Source organism: Schistocerca cancellata, chromosome 7 (genome assembly GCF_023864275.1).
Source record: "Schistocerca cancellata isolate TAMUIC-IGC-003103 chromosome 7, iqSchCanc2.1, whole genome shotgun sequence".
NCBI lineage: Eukaryota > Metazoa > Arthropoda > Insecta > Orthoptera > Acrididae > Schistocerca > Schistocerca cancellata.
In genome coordinates, this window is record NC_064632.1 from 594,976,643 (window position 1) to 595,002,100 (window position 25,458).

Genomic DNA, 25,458 nt, shown 5'->3' on the forward strand with positions numbered 1-25,458 from the left:
TATGATTTTACGTAAGGAATCAAAACGAGTGATTTTCTGCGCGTCTGTAAAATTCTGCACAATGAACGAGGCATAATACCTGTCACTGGTACAAGAGAAACACTATTTTCTAACATCAGCATCTAAGAATTCCGGGTTTTACATTTACCTATTGCCCTAAATCCCCAAATAGACGATTTAAAGATACGACAATCAGAACTACTCTCGCGCAGACATCACTTGGAACACTTAAGTAAATTCTAGAAGAGCTTCATGATACACATGAAAAAACGTAACAGGTTCAGTGTTTCATTAGTCAAATTATTTGTGTAAGTGATGAAGTGTTCACTTACAGATACGTTGTCTGTAAGTTTTCTGCTGCCCTGTACAGTTCTGCCGAGGAAATGAACGCTAGAAATCAGGTCACTGGCGGTAATTAACAAAATGGTTCAAATGGCTCTGAGCACTATGGGACTTAACAGCTGTGGTCATCAGTCCCCTAGAACTTAGAACTACTTAAACCTAACTAACCTAAGGACATCACACACATCCATGCCCGAGGCAGGATTCGAACCTGCGACCGTAGCAGTCGCGCGGTTGCGGACTGCGCGCCTAGAACCGCGAGACCACCGCGGCCGGCGGTAATTAACATTTTCAAGTCGTTATTTATCTCTGTTCGCTGAGGTTTACAACGATGCATTACAGTTTGCTAATTCACTCCGATTCATTGTTTACAAAACACCATGTTTCAGACTCTACGTGGGCCCGAAGCTGGTGATTGTGCTAACACAGCCAGAAGACGTCAAGCGCCTGCTTTTGGGCAGCAAACCGCGACAACGCGAACCCTACGTTGCGCACGTACTGCGTACATTTATGGGAGACGGGCTGCTCACCATCAACGGCGAAACCTGGAAAAGACACCGAAAGAACCTCGAGCCGGGGTTCCATACAGAAGTGAGTCGAATTCGCTGTAAGATCCTTCTACCTAAAAATGAAGTATTATTAAGTCTACTCACCTGTAATTGCTTATAGGAGAAATGCGGCAGTGTGGACGCTCACGTGCCTTGTTACACTATATAGAGTCCCTCTTCCTCTGCCTCTCCTCTCTCCAGCCTAGTGAAAAAGATGTTGCGTTGAGACATTTTCTTGCAGTTGTCAGAACTGCTGGTTCAGACGAGTTGAAGTTAGGTAATGACGATTTGAAGTACCTAAGTTCGAGCTAGTTAGGGCGAAATCTCATCTAACCTTCAGCCACAGTAAGAGTGCTTATTGAGTACTGAGGTATATGAAATATTCATTCACTGTAAGCCTCATAGATTAACTTAGTTTGTGCGTATACTGATATAGAAGTTGAACCAGAAATCCGCAGACAAAGCTTCAGAGGTTGTTGAGGGACACCTTCAGAATATTTTGACATAACGGAGCCAGTCTCTGGTGGTCCGTTGCGGAACTAACGCACGAGAGTGGCCCATAGAGTAATGCACTGCATTTTTTTTTCTCGGCCGAAAACAATGCTACGAATGCGAAACGTAACTCGTGTATTATTTGAAATCCCGTGAGTGAGCGCGCCAAGTTTCCGTCACTATCAACAAATAGCGTAGCTGCAGAACAGTTTCAAAAAGGCGTCTATAGCTGATGTACGTTACAAGCAACATGCCGTCATTGAATTTCTCACTGCAGAGAAGGAAACTGCGGGGAATATTCACAAACGCTTGTGCAAAGTCTGTGGAGCATCTGCTGTCAACAGAAGTACAGTTAGTCGCTGGTCATGGAGGGTGAGGTCATCGGAAGGCGGTTCAGTGGAGCTCTACGATTTGCAGCAGTTGGGGAGACCATCCGTGGCTGTCAGACTGGATGTGTTGCAACGAGCTGATGTTGTCATTCGCCCTTAAAGGATGCCATTCGTGGATGGCATTTTGAGGACGACGAGGAAGTGATTCACGGACAGGCTCCATCACCAGGACAAGGATTGGTACTGGACAGGGCATACACGCCCTTGTTTCACACTGGAGGAAGGCCGTAGAACGGGATGGAGATCACGTGGAAAAACAGGGGGTTTAGATAAAACACCATTCTTTCATGTACGTAATTCACATTATGTTCAATAAATAACTGTTGAAGAAGAAAAAAGCGGTGCATTACTTTCTGGGCAACCCTCGTATTTCGTTTGGTTTCATGTCCCACTTAGCTTTTTATTTATATTGCCCTGAAATTCGTGCATGGTACTACAAATGCCGACTGTATGCGCTGTGTGTCTTTTCTCCATTCACTCACTTTACTCGCAGTTGTCAACTCCGATGCCCTCCTTACTTCGTTGCCCTCAAGTTCATATTCAGTAGTGCTAGGTTCTGTGTAGGTTTTTGTCGAACGGCAGTGTTAACTCTTACACTGCAGTACTATGGATAGGTTTTCTGACGGAATTCTGGCTTCTATACATTTCACGTATGGGTTCACTGAATGCAATGGAATAGTGGCATGACGATAACATACTGAGCAGTTCCTATGCCGATGGCAAGCACAAGGGCGGATTTAGGGGGGTAGGGGAGGGGGGTGCAATTGCTCCACCCATATAGTCAGAGAGACAAAACAGAGAGAGAATAATCACAGTTTTTACTTATGGGCATATTTGTAATGTGTAGTATTAGAAATGTAGGGTTAATGGGTGTAAGAGGAGATATATCTATTGGTGACTGAGGATGATGCACTTAACAACAGTATTTATGTCATTTGCAGACTAATAATTAGAACTATTATGAGCAGAATATTTTTATGTTGGTTAGTACCTCCAAGTAAATGTGGTAAGAGAAAGCCATTAATGCTTATTTTCCCCTGGGCAGCATGGCAGTTGTCGAAGTATAGATGTATTGCTGTCAAACTATTAATCTATATTGACAGGCGCAGTCCACATAGTGGTGCAGTTACGACCGTGCAGAAAACATCAGGTACTAAATTATGAGACCTGTTTGTAGGGAGACTATTCGAAGCAGAGAAAAAGCAACCAACACATTTGCGTGTGTCCATTTTAAGGTACCACATTTAAAAGCATGTGTACTTATAACCGTTACATCCTCTATGTACAGTGTGTCTCTCATAGATCATCAGACGGATTTTCTCTAGTGTTTCGGCAGAAACGTGAAATTTCATTTTTACAACGTGTCGCCAGAGCCAGCCCAAACAAACAATGCTCGTCACATCTTTCATGAACACACAGTATCCATGGAAAGCGTCGGCTTCTTTCCCGTTACAAACAAAAGTATTTTTAAAGAGGTATTTTACGTGCTCATTCCACAGAGTGCTCCAAAATCAGCCTCGTGCGGTATTCCTTTTATTGACGTGTATTGACAGGGACAGCAAAACACTAAGAGTAAACAGTACTAGTGCAGCGGCAACACCGCTCCGGCGCCTGCTGACTGCTGCTGCTGCTGCCATGCTGGTGCACCAAGTAGTACTCTGAAGGTATCCGTGAACACCCTGCGAAAATTTGTCGAGGGAGATCTGGTACACCCTGAATATGTACTGTCTTGTAAAATGGGAAACAAAATGAAATTTCAGGGATCGAGACGGTATATGATGTTATTTTAATTATCACAAAACAGAGTCAAATGAAGAAAGAACTTAGCAGTACAAGCCCAGTTATTACAATGGGGTTGCACCCCCTCTGACCTGGATGTACGCACTGTTTCGGTTGAGAAGGCTGCCGTGAAATCTTGTTATCCTCTCTTGGGGCAAACTGGCCCACAATCGTTTTAACTGGTCCTCGACATACTGGATACCGTCGTTGAGATGCAGTTGATGTCCGGGCTGGTCCCACTCACGTGTTGCCGAGACAGATCCAGGGATCTTGCTGATAGACCTTGCCGTGCGGACCACTGGGGTACCACATCATTAGCAGACATGTGCCATGAGTGGACGAGTGTTATCCTGTTGAAAATGGCATCATGACACTGTCACATGAGAAGTAACACGTGAGTGTGCTGGCTGTCAGTGACGTGCCAAACGCCCTGTTAGTTACTTCAAGCACCGTCACCCCTGCCCTGATGTCATACGAGATGGCTCCCCAGACCGTGATGTCAGGAGTAACACCGCTGAGCTACTGCAGAACATTGGAAGAGTAGTATCTTTCCTTGGGTTGCCACCATGCTTGATAATGATGGTCGTGAGGAGAACTGTGATTCACAGCTGAACACAACGCGACGATAATCGTCGGCAGCCCGCCCGTCCCCGTCACGGCAACACACCAAATGCAGCCGCTTGTGTTGTGTTATTAACGGCAGCACACACCACAGACGACAGTTTCCTCACCTGGTTGCTGATAGTCTCCAACCAGTTGTGTGGAATGATACAGAATTTTGCATCGAGTCCATTACTTAATCTCGGACGGCAGGCACAGGTGTAACGAGGTTTCGAAGTGCATGGTCACATCACGACGATCCTTCCTTTTGATGGTCAGGCGCAGTCCAACGAAACATTGACGATGGGTATTCCTGTCCCCATATTCGCACGCAGTGCAACGTCAGACCACTGTTCCATCAGAACACCCTACAAATCTTGATACTATTCTGTTCGAATAGCCCGTCAAACGAAGACACACGGTGAGGCTCCTTTGGAACTCTGCCAGGCAACGATACTGCTATCTCACATGAGTGCACATCATCTCTGTACCGTTCACAGTGGTTGCGCAGCATCTGACGCTGTTCGCGTCTCTAATCTACCCTACCAGGCCTGGTAAGAACACTGAACACAAGCAACATTAATCCAATCTGATGGATTTGAATGCTAATCATTTACGTACCCACCGATGGCTTGTATGTGTGTGAAGTTACGTTGTGATCTGACCACATCTTTGGGTTCTACACTTTTTTGGATCAGCAGCGTCTCTCCAAAGAGTCGTCAGGCCCATTTTGTTTGGTGTTTGTCAGATATCTGCAATTTTGTTTTTGCCGTCTATAGACGGAATCACGTCAAACAAACATTGCTCATCATACGTTTCATCGGCGATCGGTGTCAACAAAAGAAAATCAGTTTTTTGCCCCATTACAAACAAAATGACGTTTAATGTCTAATTTTACGTGCACATTCGATAAAGTGACCCCAAATTGGTCTCATGCTATATTCGTTTCACTGATATGTATTAACAGCGACAGTAAAAAACGAAGGATAAGCAGTACTGCAGCAGCAACAAAGCAGCGTTGCTGCATTGCAACTGCAGACAGCGTGAGGCAGGGAGACCGGGCAAGGGGTGGTGCTGCAGTGCCTGTTACTTTTTGTGCTCTACAGCCACTGTTAATAAATATCGAGAAAAGAAATATCGCATTTGGCTAATACAGGACCACTCCATCGAATGGGCGCGTAAAATTTCGCTTTCAAAATAATTTACTTTGTAATGGGAAACAAACTAACGCTTTTCGTTGGCAATGGGCGTCGCATGAAAGAGGTGATGCGCAGTTATCTGTTTGGGCTGACTCCTGCCACACATTACAAAAACGGAATGAAGACTGACAAAATGACTGGAAAGTTGCACATGTCACACCAATACCAAAGAAAGGAAATAACGGTAATCCGCTGAATCACACACCCTTATCACTGACGTCGATTTGTAGTAGAGTTTTGGAACTTATCCTGTATCCGTACATTATTATGTATCTCAAAGAAAACGATATATTGACCAACAGCCAATACCGATCCACAAAATATCGTTCTTGTGAAACACAACTAGCTCTTTATTCCCAGTGAGTAATGAGTGTTATTGGCAGGGAATATCAAACTGATTCCACATTTTTAGATTTCCAGACAGCTTTTGACACTGTACCTCACAAGCGACTTCTGATCAAGTTGCGTGCCTATGGACTATCATCTAATTTGTGCCACTGGATTCGTTATTTCCTGTCAGGAAGGTCACAGTCCGTTGTAATTGACGGAAACTCATTTAATAACACAGAAGTAATATATTACGATCCCCAAGGCAGTGTTGTAGGTCCTCTGCTGTTCCTGATATACATAAACGATTTAGGAGACAATGTAAATAGAACTTTTACATTGTGGTAGATGTTAGTGCCGTTTACCGTCTTATAAAGTCATAAGATGATCAAAACAAAATTCGAAATTATGTAGACAAGATACACTACTGACCATTAAAATTGCTGCACTACGCAGATGACGTGCTACCGACGCCAAATTTAACCGACAGGAACAAGGTGCTGTGATATGCAAATGATTAACTTTTCAGAGCATTCACACAAGGTTGGCGCCGCTGGCGACACCTACAACGTGCTGACCTGAGGAAATGTGTCCAACCGATTTCTCATACACAAACAGCAGTTCACCGGCGTTGCCTGGTGAAATGTTGTTGTGATGCCTCGTGTAAGGAGGAGAAATGCGTATCATCACGTTTCCGACTTTTATAAAGGTCGGATTGTAGCCTATCGCGATTGCGGTTTATCGTATCGAGACATTGCTACTCGCGTTGGTCGAGATCTAATGACTGTTAGCAGAATATGGAATCGGTGGGTTCAGAAGGGTAATACGGAACTCCGTGCTGGATCCCAACGGCCTCGTATCACTAGCAGTCGAGATGACAGGCATCTTATCCGCATGGCTGTAACGGATCGTGCAGCCACGTCTCGATCCCTGAGTCAACAGATGGGGACGTTTGCAAGACAACAACCATCTGCACGAACAGTTCGACGACGTTGGCAGCAGCATGGACTATCAGCTCGGAGACCATGGCTGCGGTTACCCTTGACGCTGCATCACAGACAGGATTCCCTGCGATGGTGTAGTCAACTACGAACCTGGGTGCACGAATGGCAAATCGTCATTTTTTTCTGATGAATCTAGGTTCTGTTTACAGCATCATGATGGTCGCATCCGTGTTTTGAAGCGTGTATTTCGTCATCGCCATACTGGCGCATCACCCGGCGTGATGGTATAGGGTGCCACTGGTTACACGTCTCTGTCACCTCTTGTTCGCATTGATGGCACTTTGAACAGTGGACGTTACATTTCAGATGTGTTACGACCCGTGGCTCTACCCTTCATTCGATCCCTGCGAAACCCTACATTTCAGCAGGATAATGCACGATCGCATGTTGCAGGTCATGGATACAGAAAATGTTCGACTGCTGCCCTGGCCAGCATATTCTCTAGATCTCTCACCAACTGAAAACGTCTGGTCAATGATGGCCGAGCAACTGGCTCGTTACAATAAGCCAGTCACCACTCTTGATGAACTGTGGTATCGTGTTGAAGCTACATGGGCAGCTGTACCTGTACACGCCATCCAAGCTCTGTTTGACTCAATGCCCAGGCGAATCAAGGCCGTTATTACGGCCAGAGGTGGTTGTTCTGGGTGCTGGTTTCTCATTATCTATGCACCCAAATTGCGTGAAAATGTAATCACATGTCAGTTCTAGTATAATATACTTGTCCAATGAATACCCTTTTATCATCTGCATTTCTTCTTGGTGTAGCAATTTTAATGGCCAGTAGTGTATCAGTGTGGTGCGAAAAGTGTCATTTGACTCTTTAATGAAAAGTGTAAAGACAACCACATGAATACCAAAACGAATCAAATAACTTTCGGTTATAGGATAAAACACACAAATCGAAAGGCTGTAAACTCAGCTAAATGCTTGGGGATTCCAGTTATGAATAACGTAATCTTGAGGGATCACACAGAAGAAAGCAAACCATCCACTACGATTTATTGGCAGAATACTGAGAAAATGCAACACACCTACTAAAGAAACTGCCTACACTACGCTTGTACCTTCTCTTTTGGAGTTATCCTGTGCACTGTGGGATCCGCACGAGATAGGACCAACGAAGGACATCGAGAAAGTTCGAAGAAGGGCAGCGTGTTTGGAACTATCGCGAAAAAGGGGAGAGAGCGACGTGGATATCATACATGCATGATCTGGGGTGGCAATCATTAGAACAACCACGTTTCTCCTTGCGGCAGGATCTTCTCGTGAAGTGTCAGTCATCAGCTTTCTCCTCAGAGTGTGACCATGTTTCGTTGGCACCCATCTACATAGGGAGAAATGATCTTCGTAACAAAATGGAGAAATGAGAGTTCTCACAGAAATATTTAGTTGTTCGTTTTTTTCTGCAGGCTGTTTGAGGCTAGAACGGTAGAGGTAGCTTGAAGGTTGTGCGCGGAACCCTCTGCCAGGCACCTACTTGTGAACTGCAGAGTAATCCTGCAGAAGTAGGTGTAGATAACCACTGATGAACCTAAACATTATGAGCACTTCATGAAAGACATATTTATAGAGTTATACTTTCAGCTGCTGTCAAAAACTTTATTTAGTTGGTATTAGTTGTACCATACACACTGACCACCTTTTGGCACTGGTCAAAAAAATTCGTTATGACATTTTGCTTTTGGATGATTTACAGATTGTTACCTTAATATTAAATGAGATAGGGAAGCATCACCGTGTTGCTATTACAGGGTGATAATTATATGAAATAATATCGTCATAACTTCTGAACGGCTGCGTTAGGACGTTCAAACCGCACGTTTGGCCACAGGGCATGGTGGGAATTAGTATGTGAATGCGCACGCGTCTTGTTGTCGCTCATTTGCATGTGAAAATGTCACGGTGCAGTGTGCTAGAGTGTGTTGAGCTTGTGAAGGCCTACTATGCAGGCAATAACAGCTCAACTGCGGCTCAAAGGAAGTTTGAGGCCGAATTCAAGGTGAAGATGGCCGGTCCAAGTGCGCTAACAATGGAGAATTTGATTTGCAAGTTTGAGAACGGGTACTGTTTATGACGACAGTGTTGGCAACGTAGGTCGTACAAAAAGGGCGAAAACGCCAGAAAACATCGATAAGACACGAGCTGTGTTTCAAACCAGCCCAGGAAATCGATCAGACGAGCTGCACAGCAGGTGGGAGTCAACCGGGAGACACTGGGACAAATTATTCTCGGTGACCTGGATCTGCTCTCATACGAAATCCAAACCCATCAGCCATCAAGCCCCAGGGCCATGGAACAGCGGTTGTGTTTCGCCAACATTGTTGTCCACAGAATTGACGAATAGGACTTTCATGCGAATATGGTTTGGTTTCGCAACAGTGCCCACTTCAGTTTGGATGAGTTCGTCAATAAGCAGTATTGACGCACTTGGGGGACTCAGAATCCGCATTTTGCGATCGAGAAACCTCTTCACCCTCGACAAGTGACTGTGTGGTGTGCAATGTCCAGTTACGGAATAATCGGTGCGATATTCCTTGATGTCACGACGACTACCGAACGGTACACGAAGGTTTTGGAAGATGATGTCATCTCTAAAGTGACCCTGATTTCGACAAGATGTGGTTCGTGCAAGACGGAGCTCGACCCCGTCGAAGGAGGAGAGTGTTTGACGTCGTGGAGGAGCACTTTGGCCGCCATATTCTCCGGATCTGAACCCATGCGACTCCTTTTTATTGGAGCTATATTAAACATAAGGTGCACAGCAATAACCCCAAAACCATATCTGAGCTGAAAACAGCCATTCAGGAGGTCATCGACAGCATCGATATTCCGACACTTCAGCGGGTCACGCAGCATTTCGCTATTCGTCTGCGACATATCATCACCAATGATGGCAGGCACATCGAACATGTCGTAATCCAAGTCCGAATATCTTTAGTGACTTTTAAATGTTGAATAATGTGTATGCACACCGAAATATACGGGATGTATCATAATAATGGCGTAAACGCATACAGTTGAAAGTACACGATACCAGAAGGAAAAAAGACTCAGTAAACATAGGGTCGAAAACGCATATCTTAGAGCTACGTTCAATTTTTCATCTTCGAATCTGTGAAACAAATCTCTTCTACTGCAAGTTCTTTGCTTTCCATATTTTGGGAAGTGGTAGTCTGCACGATAATAAGAAAAAAAATGTCGAGAAAACATGTGCTCTAAAACGCATACCTTAAAAGCTACGAGCACTTGACCATTAGCAGAGTTGTGTTTCAATGTAGCAAAGATGAACTAGTGCTCATAGCTCCTAAGGAATGCATTTTAGAGCACATGTTTACTGGACTTTTTTTCTCTTGTTTTGGTCCGTACTACCACTTCCCAAAATATGGAAAGCAAAGAACTATAGGTGCTTCCGTATTATGTCTTTGAAAAAGTAGTGGCACTGTACATGTTGGTAACTTCAGACGCACAGACACTCACAACATCCAATGCATTTACATTTGAAAACAGACATTATGGCCAAAGAGATTAAATCAAGTACGGAGATATTACACATACAGATACATAAAAGATATTACAAATTATGAAAATGAAATTGTTATATTTTTTAAATGAACACACGGCCATTTGAGTGTATTGTTGTTTAATTACGACCCAGGTTTCGGCCGTTAATGCCATTTTCACTTGAAAATTATTTTAAAAATTGCTGTATGACTGTTGCTCAGCAACATCAAAAACTGTTCACTAAATTGTTAAATTGTTATATGATTGTGAAAGCACACTATCATTTCTAAAATGTAAAAGATTCGCGGTAAATTTTATAAGGTTAAATAGACAAAGTTCCTTTTTTTTCCAAAACATTGTTAGTTGTGAGAGGATCATGTATTACAGTTTTTGGTTTTTGAAATATTTCGTTACAGATGTGTAGAAATGAGTTGTTCGCAAAGTCTGTCTGTTCACTGAGAATTATGTGTGATGATTTTGAGTTAAGGATGTAAATTTCGATCTCCTCAAGGAGATTTATTTTCTTTCCTTTGCTGACAGCATGTCTTTAATGGCTGTGGCTGAGTGGTCATATTCTTTCAGATTTGTTGCAAAAGGGGATTTATAAAAATTACTTAGCCAGAAGGCATCTATGTTTTGGCTAAAATGGCTCTGAGCACTATGGGACTTGACATCTGAGGTCATCAGTCCCCTGGAACTTAGAACTACTTAAACCTAACTAATCTAAGGACATCACACACATCCATGCCCGAGGCGGGATTCGAACCTGCGACCGTTGCGGTTGCGCGGTTCCGGACTGAAGCGCCTAGAACCGCTTGGCCACACCGGCCGGCCATCTATGTTTTCCCAGTACCTTATAGTGAAACTCCTTCCTGTCTGGTCTTTGTAGAATTGTAGGCAATTGTCTCATAAAAGTTATTAAATACGTGATTTGCTGTGAAACTGGGTGTGTGTCTGGTTGCAGTGAATCATGCGCTTCTGTAGCTTATTGCTGGTGCTGAAGAGTATTCGAACACCACTGTTACAATGAGGATACACTAGTTTTCTGTAAGTGTTACAATATTTTACAACACACGTCGTTCAGCCACTTGCAGATGTTCGATTTGTGTCTATTTAATCATCACCACATCATCTGTTTTTGATTTAAATAGTGATCTCCTGAAGGTAGGCACAAGCTCGAAACAGATCGTGTGTCAAATAAAATCACCGTCTGTTGTGACTGGTAGCAGTCGTTATCCTGCACCGTACAGTGCAAAAGTACTTCGGAGCACACCGTTCAGAGTGCATTGCTGAACGCGAGACTCCACAGTAGACGGCCCCCATGACTTCCCATCTTGACCTAAGGGCATCGTTAGTAGGCTTTAGGCCATCGAGGTTCGACGGTGGATCAACGTAACCGTGTAGCAAAGTCGGATGAATCGAGTTTCTTGTTACGTCAGGTCGACGGTTGTGTGCAGGTGAGCAGCTTCTCGAAACACGCACCGCAGCGCGGACACAGGCCAATATGGTAAGTGTTATACTTTATGGATGTTCACCTGGACTTCTGTGTGACCTATGGCAGTATTCGAAGGCACAGTAACAGCTGTGGTATATTTGAACGTTAGTTCTGACCACCTGCATTCCTTCATATTTGATGTGTTCACCGACAGCTTCTGCACAAAGACAAGGGTGGGGTCTATGTTTGGCCACTTGGGTCATCAAAAGCTTCCTACGTTCCTGAAACACATTGGTTATCAAAACACAGTTTGCTTTTTCCTTCTACACACATCAAAAAGTTTTGAATCACCTCTGTTCCGAGAGTTCCGGAACCTGTATAGAAAATTGGAGTAGAGATCAACTTAAACATCATCATTTACGTCCTTTTTATTGCTCATGAAAACCACACATTGTATGTTTTACCACCATACAGCGAGACCTTCAGAGGTGGTGGTCCAGATTGCTGTACATACCGGTACCTCTAATACCCAGTAGCACGTTCTCTTGCATTGTTGCATGCCTGTATTCGTTGTGGCATACTATCCACAAGTTCATCAAGGCACTGTTGGTCCGGATTGTCCCACTCCTCAATGATGATTCGACGTAGGTCCCTCAGAGTGGTTGGTGGGTCACGTTGTCCATAAACAGCCCTTTTCAATCTATCGCAGGCGTGTTCCATAGGGTTCATGTCTGGAGAACATGCTCGCCAGTCTAGTCGAGCGATGTTGTTATCCTGAAGGAAGTCATCCACAAGATGTGCACGATGGGGGCGCAAATTGTCGTCGATGAAGACGAATTCTTCGCCAATAAGCTGCCGATACGGTTGCACTATTGGTCGCAGGAAGCCTTCCTGTAACGTACAGCCCTTACGGCGCCTTCCATGACCACTAGCGGCGTACGTGGGCCTCATATAATGCTACCCGAAAACAGCAGGGAACCTCCACCTTGCTGCACTAGCTGGACACTGCGTCTAAGGCGTTCAGCCTGACCGGGTTGCCACAAAACACGACTCCGACAATTGTCTGGTTGAAGGCACATGCGATACTCATCGGTGAAGAGGACGTGATGTCAACCCTGAGCAGTCCATATGGCATGTTGTTGGGCCCATCTGTACCGCGCTGCATGGTGTCGTGGTTGCAAATCGCCATTCATCGCCATGGACGACGGGAGTGAAGTTGCGCGTCGTGCAACCTATTGCACACAGTTTGAGTCGTAACACGACGTCCTGTGGCTGGCTGCACGAAAAGCATTATTCAACATGATGGCGTTGCTGTCAGGTTCCTCCGAGCCATAGTCCGTAGGTAGCGGTCATCCATCCTTGGGCGGCGTGAGCGAGATATGTCATCGACAGTTCCTGTGTCTCTGTTCCGAACAAGATCGCTTTGGTTCACTCCGAGACACCTGGACACTTTCCTTGTTGAGAGCCCTTCCTGGTAATTATGTGCATCCGATTTTCTACCCTTTTTATAGATTGCTATGATCTGAACCTTCTTCCAGTCCCGTGGAACTTCCCGCCGTTCCAATGATCTCTGATAGATGACGGATGAGAATGGTGCTATGGTGCTATATTTGTAGCATAGTCAACATAAAATCTTACGGGGATACCGTCTGGGCCAGATGCCTTTATGGCGTCTAAGGTTGTTAACTGTTTTGCACTCCCAAATACACTAAACACTATGTAAGCCATCCTTTCGTTTGTTCGATAATTGAATGGGGGAATGCTGCTGCAGTCCTCTATCGTAAACGAGTTTTTGAAAGCTAGGTTTAGAATTTCGGCCTTCTGTTTATCATCATCAGTTACATTACCTGCACTGTCAACAAGAGAAGGAATTGAATTATCTGTAGCGTTCATAGATTTTACGTACGACCAAAATTTTTTGGGGTTATTCTTAGAATCTGCAGATAAAATATTGCTTTCAAATTCGTTAAAAATAGTGTCTCATTGTCCTTCTGACAGCTACTTTCATTTCGCATAATTTCTGTTTGTCAGCGGGGCAGTGACTACGTTTAAAACGACTGTGCAAAATTCTCTGCTTTCTCAGCACTTCCTAATATGTTTGTTGTACGAAGATGGATCCTTTCCCTCCCCTATACTTTTGCTAGGCATATACTTCTCTAGCACATGTTGGACAATACCTTTAAATTCCGACCAAAGATGCTCAATATCTTTGTGTCCCGCGGTGAATACTTGGAGCTGACTATGAAGATATTCATCATTGATGGCACTTTTATTTGCTTTTCCAAACAAGAAAACTGTACGCTGCTAATATGTTCCCGTCTCAAGTTGGTTTTCTAACCAATTGCTCAAGGTTGTATGTTGAGAGCGCTCCTAAAATGACTTGACAGGAATCTTTGTCGATATATGTTAAAACAAGCAAATACACTCCTGGAAATGGAAAAAAGAACACATTGACACCGGTGTGTCAGACCCACCATACTTGCTCCGGACACTGCGAGAGGGCTGTACAAGCAATGATCACACGCACGGCACAGCGGACTCACCAGGAACCGCGGTGTTGGCCGTCGAATGGCGCTAGCTGCGCAGCATTTGTGCACCGCCGACGTCAGTGTCAGCCAGTTTGCCGTGGCATACGGAGCTCCATCGCAGTCTTTAACACTGGTAGCATGCCGCGACAGCGTGGACGTGAACTGTATGTGCAGTTGACGGACTTTGAGCGAGGGCGTATAGTGGGCATGCGGGAGGCCGGGTGGACGTACCGCCGAATTGCTCAACACGTGGGGCGTGAGGTCTCCACAGTACATCGATGTTGTCGCCAGTGGTCGGCGGAAGGTGCACGTGCCCGTCGACCTGGGACCGGACCGCAGCGACGCACGGATGCACGCCAAGACCGTAGGATCCTACGCAGTGCCGTAGGGGACCGCACCGCCACTTCCCAGCAAATTAGGGACACTGTTGCTCCTGGGGTATCGGCGAGGACCATTCGCAACCGTCTCCATGAAGCTGGGCTACGGCCCCGCACACCGTTAGGCCGTCTTCCGCCAAGACCCGGCATCATGGTGTGGGGAGCGATCTCCTACACTGGCCGTACACCACTGGTGATCGCCGAGGGGACACTGAATAGTGCACGGTACATCCAAACCGTCATCGAACCCATCGTTCTACCATTCCTAGACCGGCAAGGGAACTTGCTGTTCCAACAGGACAATGCACGTCCGCATGTATCCCGTGCCACCCAACGTGCTCTAGAAGGTGTAAGTCAACTACCCTGGCCAGCAAGATCTCCGGATCTGTCCCCCATTGAGCATGTTTGGGACTGGATGAAGCGTCGTCTCACGCGGTCTGCACGTCCAGCACGAACGCTGGTCCAACTGAGGCGCCAGGTGGAAATGGCATGGCAAGCCGTTCCACAGGACTACATCCAGCATCTCTACGATCGTCTCCATGGGAGAATAGCAGCCTGCATTGCTGCGAAAGGTGGATATACACTGTACTAGTGCCGACATTGTGCATGCTCTGTTGCCTGTGTCTATGTGCCTGTGGTTCTGTCAGTGTGATCATGTGATGTATCTGACCCCAGGAATGTGTCAATAAAGTTTCCTCTTCCTGGGAGAATGAATTCACGGTGTTCTTATTTCAATTTCCAGGAGTGTAGTTCACCAAGGAGGTGTGCGACAGAGACGAAAGTTGGTAGGCCTGTTTCTACATTTGAAAGGTGATGTCCATTCAAATTTCGCACCAGCCGCGTAAGGGTGGCTCTAGTGGCGCCTCTATGAGGGTGCGATTCAGCTTTGCTTTACATAAAAGCTCCAACGGCAGTGTGCGTCAGCTCCCTTGAGATTGGACGTAGTGGGTTAATGTTAGACGAGAATGCTTTCAAGGTGACAAGGGTGTCATTATCAACACCTCACCGAGTTTGAACGAGGTCGTGTAAAACGGCTACGAGAAGCCGGTTTTTCCTTCTCCGATACTACAGAAAGACTTGGCTGGAATGTAGCCACCGTACACGATTGCCGGCATCGGTGGTTACGGGACTGTACGGTCGTAAGAAGACCAGGCTCCAGAGCCCACGCGACAGTACCGAATGAGAAGAGCATCGTAGTCAGCGTACGACTCTGGCGCATCCCCCTGCTTCTGCAGCAGCAGTCTGAGCAGCCGGTGGCACCGCAGTGGCACGACCAACTGTGGACAGACGGTCTACTTCGAGGACAGCCCCGAGTCAGACGCCTCGTACCGACCATTACGCTGACGCCAGTCCACCGCCATTTGCTACTTGAGTGGTGTCAAGCGACAGGTCACTGGAGAGCAGGGCGGAGGCCTGTTGTGTTTTGTGGTGAGAGCTGGTCCTGCCTCCATGTCAGGGAAGGGGAGGCCAGTTGAGGGCCCTCAGCCAGCCTGCCTGTGTTCTGGACACACCGGTCCCACACCTGGAGTTACGCTGTCATACGAAATCTCACACCAGGCCATAAGTACGCTCGTGCTTATTGCACGCACCCTGACTGCAAATTTGTACGTCAATCTGATGATTGGAGTTGTTGTGTTGCCATTCACGATCAGCGTTCCAAGGGGTGTTTCGACGGGATACTTCTGGCCCAAATACCACCGTTGTAACCCAACGTGCTCTACAAGGTTGTAGTATTCGACGAACTGTGGATGAAGCCCGACCAACAGGCACTACACGCATTGAGAATGGCTAGCTTCTAGGCGAAATCTAGTTCTGCACAGCAAAATTTAAAAAGGACGACTCGTCGCTGCAGTCTATAATTTACAAGTCGAGATAACAAGTCGTCCATTACTGATCGCAAAAGGTCTGAAATCTTAGATGGTGGATGGAAAAACGCGTTGATCTGAGATTTACACAGAAGTCTTGCTGTTTTAAACCAAATGTTGCCCACGAAGGGGAGAAAATGTACAGATTCTGCCGGCGCGTTCTCCTCTTTGTCTACTTCCTGATTCCTGGTTTTAACTGGCAATGCCCTGTTAATTTTCTGGATGGAATATCCATTTCTCCTGGACACATTATTTAGATGTCAGAGCTCATTTGACAAACTGTCTGCATCTGAGACTGTGTGAGCTCTATGTACGAATTAGTTAAGCACGCTCATAGTTTGCGACGGGTAATGACAACTTGACGCTTGCAAATACAAATCAATATGAGTGGGTTAGCGATTAACTGAATGCCCCAGACAGTCGTCATTCTTTCGTTTGCTCAATACATCCAAGAAAGGCAGACAACCATATTTCCCCATTCACATAGTGAACCTAATGTTGTTATGAAGGCAATTAAGGTAGTGGAGGACCTCCTTGAATTCATCTTTTCCATGAGGCCACATTATGACAGTATCGTCCAGATACCTCTAAAATACAGTTGGTTTAAGAGTAGCTGGTTCCTCTCCCTCTTCAAAATCTTTCATGGAAAGATTGATCACAAAGGGAGACAGAGGGCTGCTTTTGGCGATGCCGTCAGTCTGTTCAAAATATTCTTGGTTGAACGTAAATTACACTACTGGCCATTAAAACTTCTACACCAAGAAGAAATGCAGGTGATAAACGGGTATTCATTGGACGAATATATTATACTAGAACTGACATGTGATTGCATTTTCACGCAAATTGGGTGCATAGATCCTGAGAAATCAGTGCCCAGAACAACCACCTCTGGCCATAATAACGGCCTTGATAAGGCTGGGCATTGAGTCAAACAGAGCTTGGATGGCTTGTACAGGTACAGCTGCCGATGCAGCTCCAACACGACACCAAAGTTCATCAAGAGTAGTGACTGGCGTATTGTGACGAGCCAGTTGCTCGGCCACCATTTACCAGACGTTTTCAATTGGTGAGATATCTGGAGAGTGTGCTGGCCAGGGCAGCAGTCGCAGATTTTCTGTATCCAGAAAGGCCTGTACAGGACCTGCAACATGCGGTTGTGCATTATCCTGCTGAAATGTAGGGTTTCGCAGGGATCGAATGAAGGGTAGAGCCACGGGTTGTAACACATCTGAAATGAAACGTCCACTGTTCAAAGTGCCGTCAATGCGAACAAGAGGTGATGGTTCAAATGGCTCTGAGCACTATGGGACTCAACATCTTAGGTCATAAGTCCCCTAGAACTTAGAACTACTTAAACCTAACTAACCTAAGGACATCACACACACCCATGCCCGAGGCAGGATTCGAACCTGCGACCGTAGCAGTCCCGCGGTTCCGGACTGTAGCGCCTGAACCGCTAGACCACCGCGGCCGGCTCACAAGAGGTGACCGAGACGTGAAACCAATGGCACCCCATACCATCACGCCGGGTGATACGCCAGTATGGCGATGACGAATACACGCTTCCAATGTGCGTTCACCGCGATGTCGCCAAACACGGATGCGACCATCATGATGCTGTAAACAGAACCTAGATTCATCAGAAAAAATGACGTTTTGCCATCCGTGCACCCAGGTTCGTCGTTGAGTACACAATCGCAGGCGCTCCTGTCTGTGATGCAGCGTCAAGGGTAACCGCAGCCATGGTCTCCGAGCTGATAGTCCATGCTGCTGCATACGTCGTCGAAGTGTTCGTGCCGATGGTTGTTGTCTTGCGAACGTCCCCATCTGATGACTCAGGGATCGAGACGTGGCTGCACGATCCGTTACAGCCATGCGGATAAGATGGCTGTCATCTCGACCTCTAGTGATACGAGGCCGTTGGGAACCAGCACGGTGTTCCGTATTACCCTCCTGAAACCATCGATTCCATATTCTGCTAACATTCAGTGGATCTCGACCAACGCGAGCAGCAATGTCGCGATACGAGAAACCGCAATCGCGATAGGCAACAATCCGACCTTTATCAAAGTCGGAAACGTTATGGTACGCATTTCTCCTCCTTACACGAGGCATCACAACAACGTTTCACCAGACAACGCCGGTCAACTGCTGTTTGTGTATGAGAAATCGGTCGGAAACTTTCCTCATGTCAGTACGCTGTAGGTGTCGCCTCCTGCGCCAACTTTGTGTGAATGCTCTGAAAAGCTAATCATTTGCATATCAGAGCATCTTCTTCCTGTCGGTTAAATTTCGCGTCTGTAGCACGTCATCTTCGTTGTGCAGCAGTTTTAATTGCCAGTAGTGTAGGTTTAAGGTACAACATGACAGAACGAAGCAGTCATGTCCTCCTGAAACTTTTTGCCGATTAATGCAAAAGAAATATCCCTCTCTCATATTCTGTGGCGATGAATTAAACGACCACCGGGTCAGGCCCGAAATTTTTCTGAACGTCGTGTGCGATTTCGGTCTCAGGCCTCGTAATAGTTGCCGCTAGGTCTAGGGCGCCTAGCCACGGTTCGCGCGGCTCCCTCCGTCGGAAGTTCGAGTCTTCCCTCGGGCGTGGGTGTGTGTGTGTTGTCCTTAGCGGCGTGCGGTCCAAGACCCGGCCTGCCACTCGGCTCTGCTCGGTCCTTTCCGGAAGTACTCGGCACAGCTCGACGTTTCATTTGGCACTGTGGAGCGGCACTTTTCGGTCGGTACAACTCTCTGAGTTCGGCGTAATCGTGGTGCCGGCGCTGTTTACCGTTCGCTGTTTGTTCGTGGCGTCAAGGAGGTTCACAGGTCCACTGGTTGCACTAAAAGAGGCTGTCTAGAAACCTCTCGTCACAGCCCTTTAAAATGAAAGGCAGCGACAGAAGGAAGGGCTGAGAATCCTCTATTCGCACGAGTGACGAGTACTGCTTACATGCTAAGAAACGACATTACAGTACGATGCAGAAAGAATTTAAACTTTTACATGACAATGAAAGAACAAACAATTACAACGCTCGTCAGATGGGATTCATTGTTGTGTACATCGAGAACCACTTTGTGCTAAATTTGCCGGTTCGAAGCACTTGATGAAACTGATACTACGAATAGTAAAATTTCTCAAGTCGCAACAGTTATTCCATTTTCGGAGCAACTATTTTCGATGTAAATGAATGAAGAGTGTCGAGATTTCATATATTACTGCATAGTACGTTGGTTAAGTCGAGGGGCACGCCTGGAAAGACTTTTAGATATAAATCTCGCTATTGTTGAATTTGTGAAGGAAAAAGAAGTGCAGGAACGAAAATTAGAACATCTGGAATGGATTGCAGAACTCGCATTTTAAGTGGGCTCGACTGCTCACCGCCCACAGTAAGACACTGCACGGTGGCGCCTTTTTGATTTGATGGGAATGCATTTGAAAAGAAGGGACACATTCTGACAAAGACAATCCAGTTCCGTAAGCTCACTACTGTTAAAGAGTGTGCGAGCTTTGAAGAATTCATTGTGGCCTTGCAAGAATTGCAAAGAGAGTTTCATAAAGATTTTGAGGGCACCGCAAATCTTACATCTGATTCGAGACTTCTGCCGTTCCAGTTGAAAGAGCGCCTATGCTTGTGCAGATGTAACTGGTAAACCTACAGGGTAATTTCAGACTTACAAAACATTGTTTTCCTCAGCATCGGTTTCCCCATAATGAGTTTACAAAAGCGCTGCAACAGTTCGACGTATATGTGTGGAACGCTTTTTTTCGACTGTGAACCTGAATAAGTCACGATTATGTGGCAACTTGAGAGTGAAACTTTGCGAAACTGTCTTCTTCTGTCCCTACGCCGACAGTTTATACCAGATAAAAATTGTATTATGTCTTCAGCGAGCCACAATTAATTAATTAACATTGAAAACTTGTTTTGCGTGTGTTCTGTGTTGTTGAGAAGTGTGAGATATAAAACGAAGTGATACGCAGTACTACCGTACTGTCCTTTCAGCGCGGCGCGTTCGCCGTTTCCCCCTCTTCCGCCTGCTTGTGCTCAGAAAGCGCAGCGTGGTTGCGGTGGAAATGTGAAGCGGGGCTGAGCGCCTCGCCACTCAGGCATGGGCGAGGCCTGCCGGCCGCAATGCCGGCCACCACTGTAACAGCAGCCTGTCCAATCTGCGACGCAGTCTCAGTGGTGCATTCCCCAAACCAAATGGTATTCTGCAGTACTGGTAACGGCCAAATGGTAACATACTAGTAAATGCGAGCTCAAGTTTGTCCTCTGCCACTGCCTACAACTGACAGCACTCACCGTGCATTTCTATAGTGACAAGAGGTCGACATGGTCCCATGTTATCCCAGGTCTCTGTGATTTGTGGCATAGGTGCTCATCTCTGATCATAAGCTGATTCAAATGTCGATAGTTACGTCTACATACATATTGCACAAGCCAACGTACAGTGTGTGGTGGAGGGTACATTGCACCACTACTTCTAATTTACTTTCCTGTCCCAACTACAAAGAGAGCGAAAAACGACTGTCTATATGCCTCTGTACAATCCATAATTTGTCTTATACTTGTGGTCCCTATGCAAAATGTACATCGATGGCGGTAGAATCGTTCTTCTGTCAGCTTCAAATGACAGTTCTCTAAAGTTTTTCAATATTTTTCCTTGAAAAGAACACCGCCTTCCCTCCAGGGAATCCTATTTAAGTTCTCAAAGCTTCTCTATAACACTGGTGTGTTGATCGAACCTATCAGTAACAAATCTAGCAGTCCGCCTCTAAATTGTTTCGATATCTTCCTGTTAATCCAGTCTGGTGGGGACTGCAAACAACGGACAGTGCTCTGGAATGGGTTGCGCTAGTGTTCTATATGTTCTCTCCTTCACAGATGAATCACACATTCCTAAAATTCTCCCAATAAACTGAAGTCAGTCAGCCGGCCTCTGTGGCCGAGCGATTCTAGGCGCTTCAGTCCGGAACCGCGCTGCTGCTACGGTCGCAGGTTCGAATCGTGCCTCGGGCATGGATGTGTGTGATGTCCTTAGTTAGGTTTAAGTAGTTCTAAGTCTAGGGGACTCATGACCTCAGATGTTAAGTCCCATAGTGCTCAGAGCCATTTCAACCATTTTGAAGTCAGTGATTCCCCTTCCCTACTACAATACGTACATCCTCGTTCCATTTCATATCGCTTTGCACTGTTATGCCTAGACATGTAATCGATGTCGCTGTGTCAAACAGCACTACTGATGTTGTGTTCAAACCGTATATAATTGCAACTTCCTGGCAGATTAAAACTGTGTGCTGGACCGAGACTCGAACTGGGGACCTTTGCCTTTCGCGGGAAAGCTGTGGCTAAGCCATGTCTCCGCAATATCCACTCTTCCAGAAGTGCTAGTTCTGCCAGGTTGGCAGGAGAGCTTCTGTGAAGCTTGGAAGGTAGGAGACGAGGTACTGGCGGAATTAAAGCTGTGAGGACGGAGCGTGAGTCGTGCTTGGGTAGCTCAGCTGGTAGAGCACTTGCCCGCGAAAGGCAAAGGTCCCGAGGTCGAGTCTCGGTCCGGCACACAGTTTTAACCTGCCAGGAAGTTTCATATCAGCGCACACTCCGCTGTAGAGTGAAAATTTCATTCCCGTGTAGGATTGTTTTTCCTACTAATCTGCATCAATTCTCAGCCTGTCTGTCAGATTATTTATGTTTGTAACGAATAACAGCAGTCCTGTCACATTTGGCTGCGGCTCTGCTGATGATATTCTTATCTATGGTGAGCACTCGCCGACAAGAACAACGTACTTGGTTCTGCTACTTAGTAAATCCCTCAGTCCACTCACACATCTGCGAAGCTATTCCGTTTTCTTGTACCTAGGTTAAATAATCTGCACTGGGGCACCATGTCGAAAGAATTTCAGCCGGCCGCGGTGGCCGTGCGGTTCTGGCGCTGCGGTCCGGAACCGCGGGACTGCTACGGTCGCAGGTTCGAATCCTGCCTCGGGCATGGGTGTATGTGATGTCCTTAGGTTAGTTAGGTTTAAGTAGTTCTATGTTCTAGGGGACTTATGACCTAAGATGTTGAGTCCCATAGTGCTCAGAGCCATTTTTTGAAAGAATTTCATATACTTGGGAATATGGACTGTGCCGGTTCTGCTTCATGTGTGGTTCGCAGAGTATCATGTGAGAAAAAGTCAAGCTGAATTTTGCTCGAGTGATGCTTTCTGAAACAGAGCTGATTTGTGGAGAGAAGCATTTCCATCTCAGTGAAATTTATTATATTATAAACGATAATACGTTGAAGAATTCTGCAAAAAATCGATGTTAGGGATATACGTCTCTAATTTTGTGGGTCTGTTATCTTATCCTTCATACATACGGGAGTCGCCTGTGCTTTCTTCCAATCACCTAAGATTTTGCGCGTACTGCAAAAACGATTTGGGATTCCATCTGGACCTGGATGTGTATTTGTTTGCAGATTTTTTATCCATTTCTGTTCTTCAGGGATGCATATTACTATGTCGTTCCTACAGGAGTCCGTGCGATTATTAAACGACAGTATGTTTGTAAGATTTCGCTGTCTGATAGTTACGAGAGAACCTAAAGCTTTACTGCCAACTGAGCTCCTCAGTACAATAACTGTCACCACTCCCCAAGGGCTGGAACTTCCATCCATACTGGTGTGCAAAGCTTAACTCTGAAAGTAACCTTGTGATGCGTCCCTGCCAACTGGGATAGCTCGATGAAAATTTGAACCTGTATTGAAAGAATTGCTACACTATTGTACAGGAGGTAACTGAAAGAAACACACAGTGAGACAAACGGAAATGGGACATTTATTCAAAGGCAATAATTTACACTGAAATTACCGTGATCTATGATGGTCCTCTGAACATTACAAAAGATGGATGTGGTTCTTAATAGGATGTGTGATCACCACGGCAGTGCATGCTCTGAAAGGTGCTTCCATGCTGGCCACAAGGTTGGAGAGGAGTTACTGTGTAGGACACTCAGTTCGTTCACCACTGCGGTTGCCAGCAGGTGGACGGTCGTTGGTGCTTGTGTTGCATGTCGTGGAGAAATATGCTGCAGTATGTCCACAAGTTTGACGGGATTAAAGTCGGGGGAATGGACAGGCCTGTCCGTTCGCCGTACATCCTGTCCCATCAAGACATCCTCCACGTGTGCTTCTCGCTGCGGTCATGCATTGTCATCCATAAAAATGAAGTCGGGCTGGGTGCATCGCCGAATGACGCCCACGGGGAAGGAGTACAGTGTCACGGCAACATTTGCAGCTGAGTGTACTGTGTTCATAGATTTGGAGGCCAATAAGCCCACGCAACATTATCCCTCCCTACACCATAAGACCTGGACCACAAAGGCCATCATGTTCGACAATGCTGGACGTACAGCCGTACGGGATGATTCAGGTGGAATGTCACATAATTTCTGAGGTGATTCTACATGTGAAAATAAACCGAAAAAGTCATATGAACAGGTGTCGTTAGGAACTGGAGTGGGTTGAAGAGTACACACATCCACACATGGTTATGAAAACAATTACGACTATCACTTACTGAAATGCTTTGTAGACTATGTGGTGGACAGGATAATGGTGGTACAGATGACTGATCAGTCCTACAGGAGATGCTCAATGAGTCCCTCACCCATCTCAGGTCATTTGTCAACACATTTGAGGTTGTCTCCCCCCCCCCCCCCTCTCTCTCTCTCCATCTCCTCAAGAACATCATCTCAGCGTACTTTCATGTGAGCAACAGCGTTAGTGATGCGGGCAACAAGTTCTCCACATGTATCCACCATCGTACGATACACATCCTCCTATAACCAGCCCAATTATCAGAAGTCCAATGACCCTACATCTGGTGATCTGGCAGGCTGCTTAATGGGTCCATCATGGCAAATCTGCCATTCAGGAAATGTGTTACTCAGAAACTGCGATACCTGTCTGTTATAGTGAATCAGTGATCCGCCATGTTGCAGGTATATTTGCCATCGTTCAGGTAGGTGTTCTATCAGGAAATGTGTGTATGCTGCGGCTGTCATGCGTTTTTGCAGGAACACGGGACCCAACACCAGACCATCAATCACGCCACACCTGACGTTCACTGAGAGCCAAACTAGGAACCTAGTTTTCCTAGAGGCATTGGGTTCTCTATTGCCCATGTATGAAAATTATAGGTATTCATGATTCCATTGCATTTAAATGTAGCTTCATCTAAATAAAGCATTTTGCATTACGTTTCTGTGTGCAGCTAACCATTCACAAAATTGTTGCCTGCTTACTGACTCAACTAGATGCAGATGTTACACGTGTTGCACATGGAATGGGTAAAATCCCTCAGAACATAATGTATACCACACACGCGTTTGTGGGCTGTCGACCTGATGGCTAATGCGCCATGTATTAATGGTGAGACTCCGTTCTACCATTGCAATAATGTCGTCCGTTTCCTCAACTGACTGGATAGCCTCACGTTCTGATGTTACGTGTACACTGGGTAGTGTTCTCATTTCACATAATTTTTGAAAAACCTTGGAAAATACCCTGACAGGGGGTGTTCTTCGATCAGGGAAACGTCTCTGGTATTCTGTCACAGCCACACAGGGATCGCCTGTATCCTAAAACGTTTCTGTATATTCTGCTTGGGTGAACGTCTTTGGCATGTTGGTATTCACAGTCACAATGCACTTGCTCAATTAAATGAAACTCAGGCACGACGCGCACAGTGCCTTACGACTGCCAACAGTTCCAACCCACGACTGCACACCTGCAGCTGTTCCCTTGGTGTGTCATCACAGTGCTGCCATCTGTTGAAGAACCCCCACATCTCTAGTAGGATGGATCAGTCATCTGCTCCATCATTAACCTGTCCACCACAGCGACTACACAGCATTGTAGTATGTGATCGTTTATGGATGTGTGTAATCTTCAATCCGCTCAGTTCCTTAATGATCGATAGTCGGACACATGTTCATGAGATATTGCGGTTTATCTTCCCTTGTAGAATCACCTTACAAAGTATGTCACTCCCCTCCTGAATCACCCTATATGGCCAGAGGCGGGAAC

General features: G+C 46.0%; 1 protein-coding gene across 1 annotated transcript in view; it reads left to right on the top strand.

Annotated features, from left to right (window-relative positions):
• Positions 1 to 25,458, top strand: part of LOC126092926 (cytochrome P450 4C1-like) — a 219,966-nt gene that overhangs the window by 92,295 nt on the left and 102,213 nt on the right. The window contains exon 2 of the mRNA XM_049908657.1: positions 732 to 933. Coding sequence (XP_049764614.1) covers positions 732 to 933 — 202 coding nt within the window. The remainder of the gene's footprint in view (positions 1 to 731; positions 934 to 25,458) is intronic.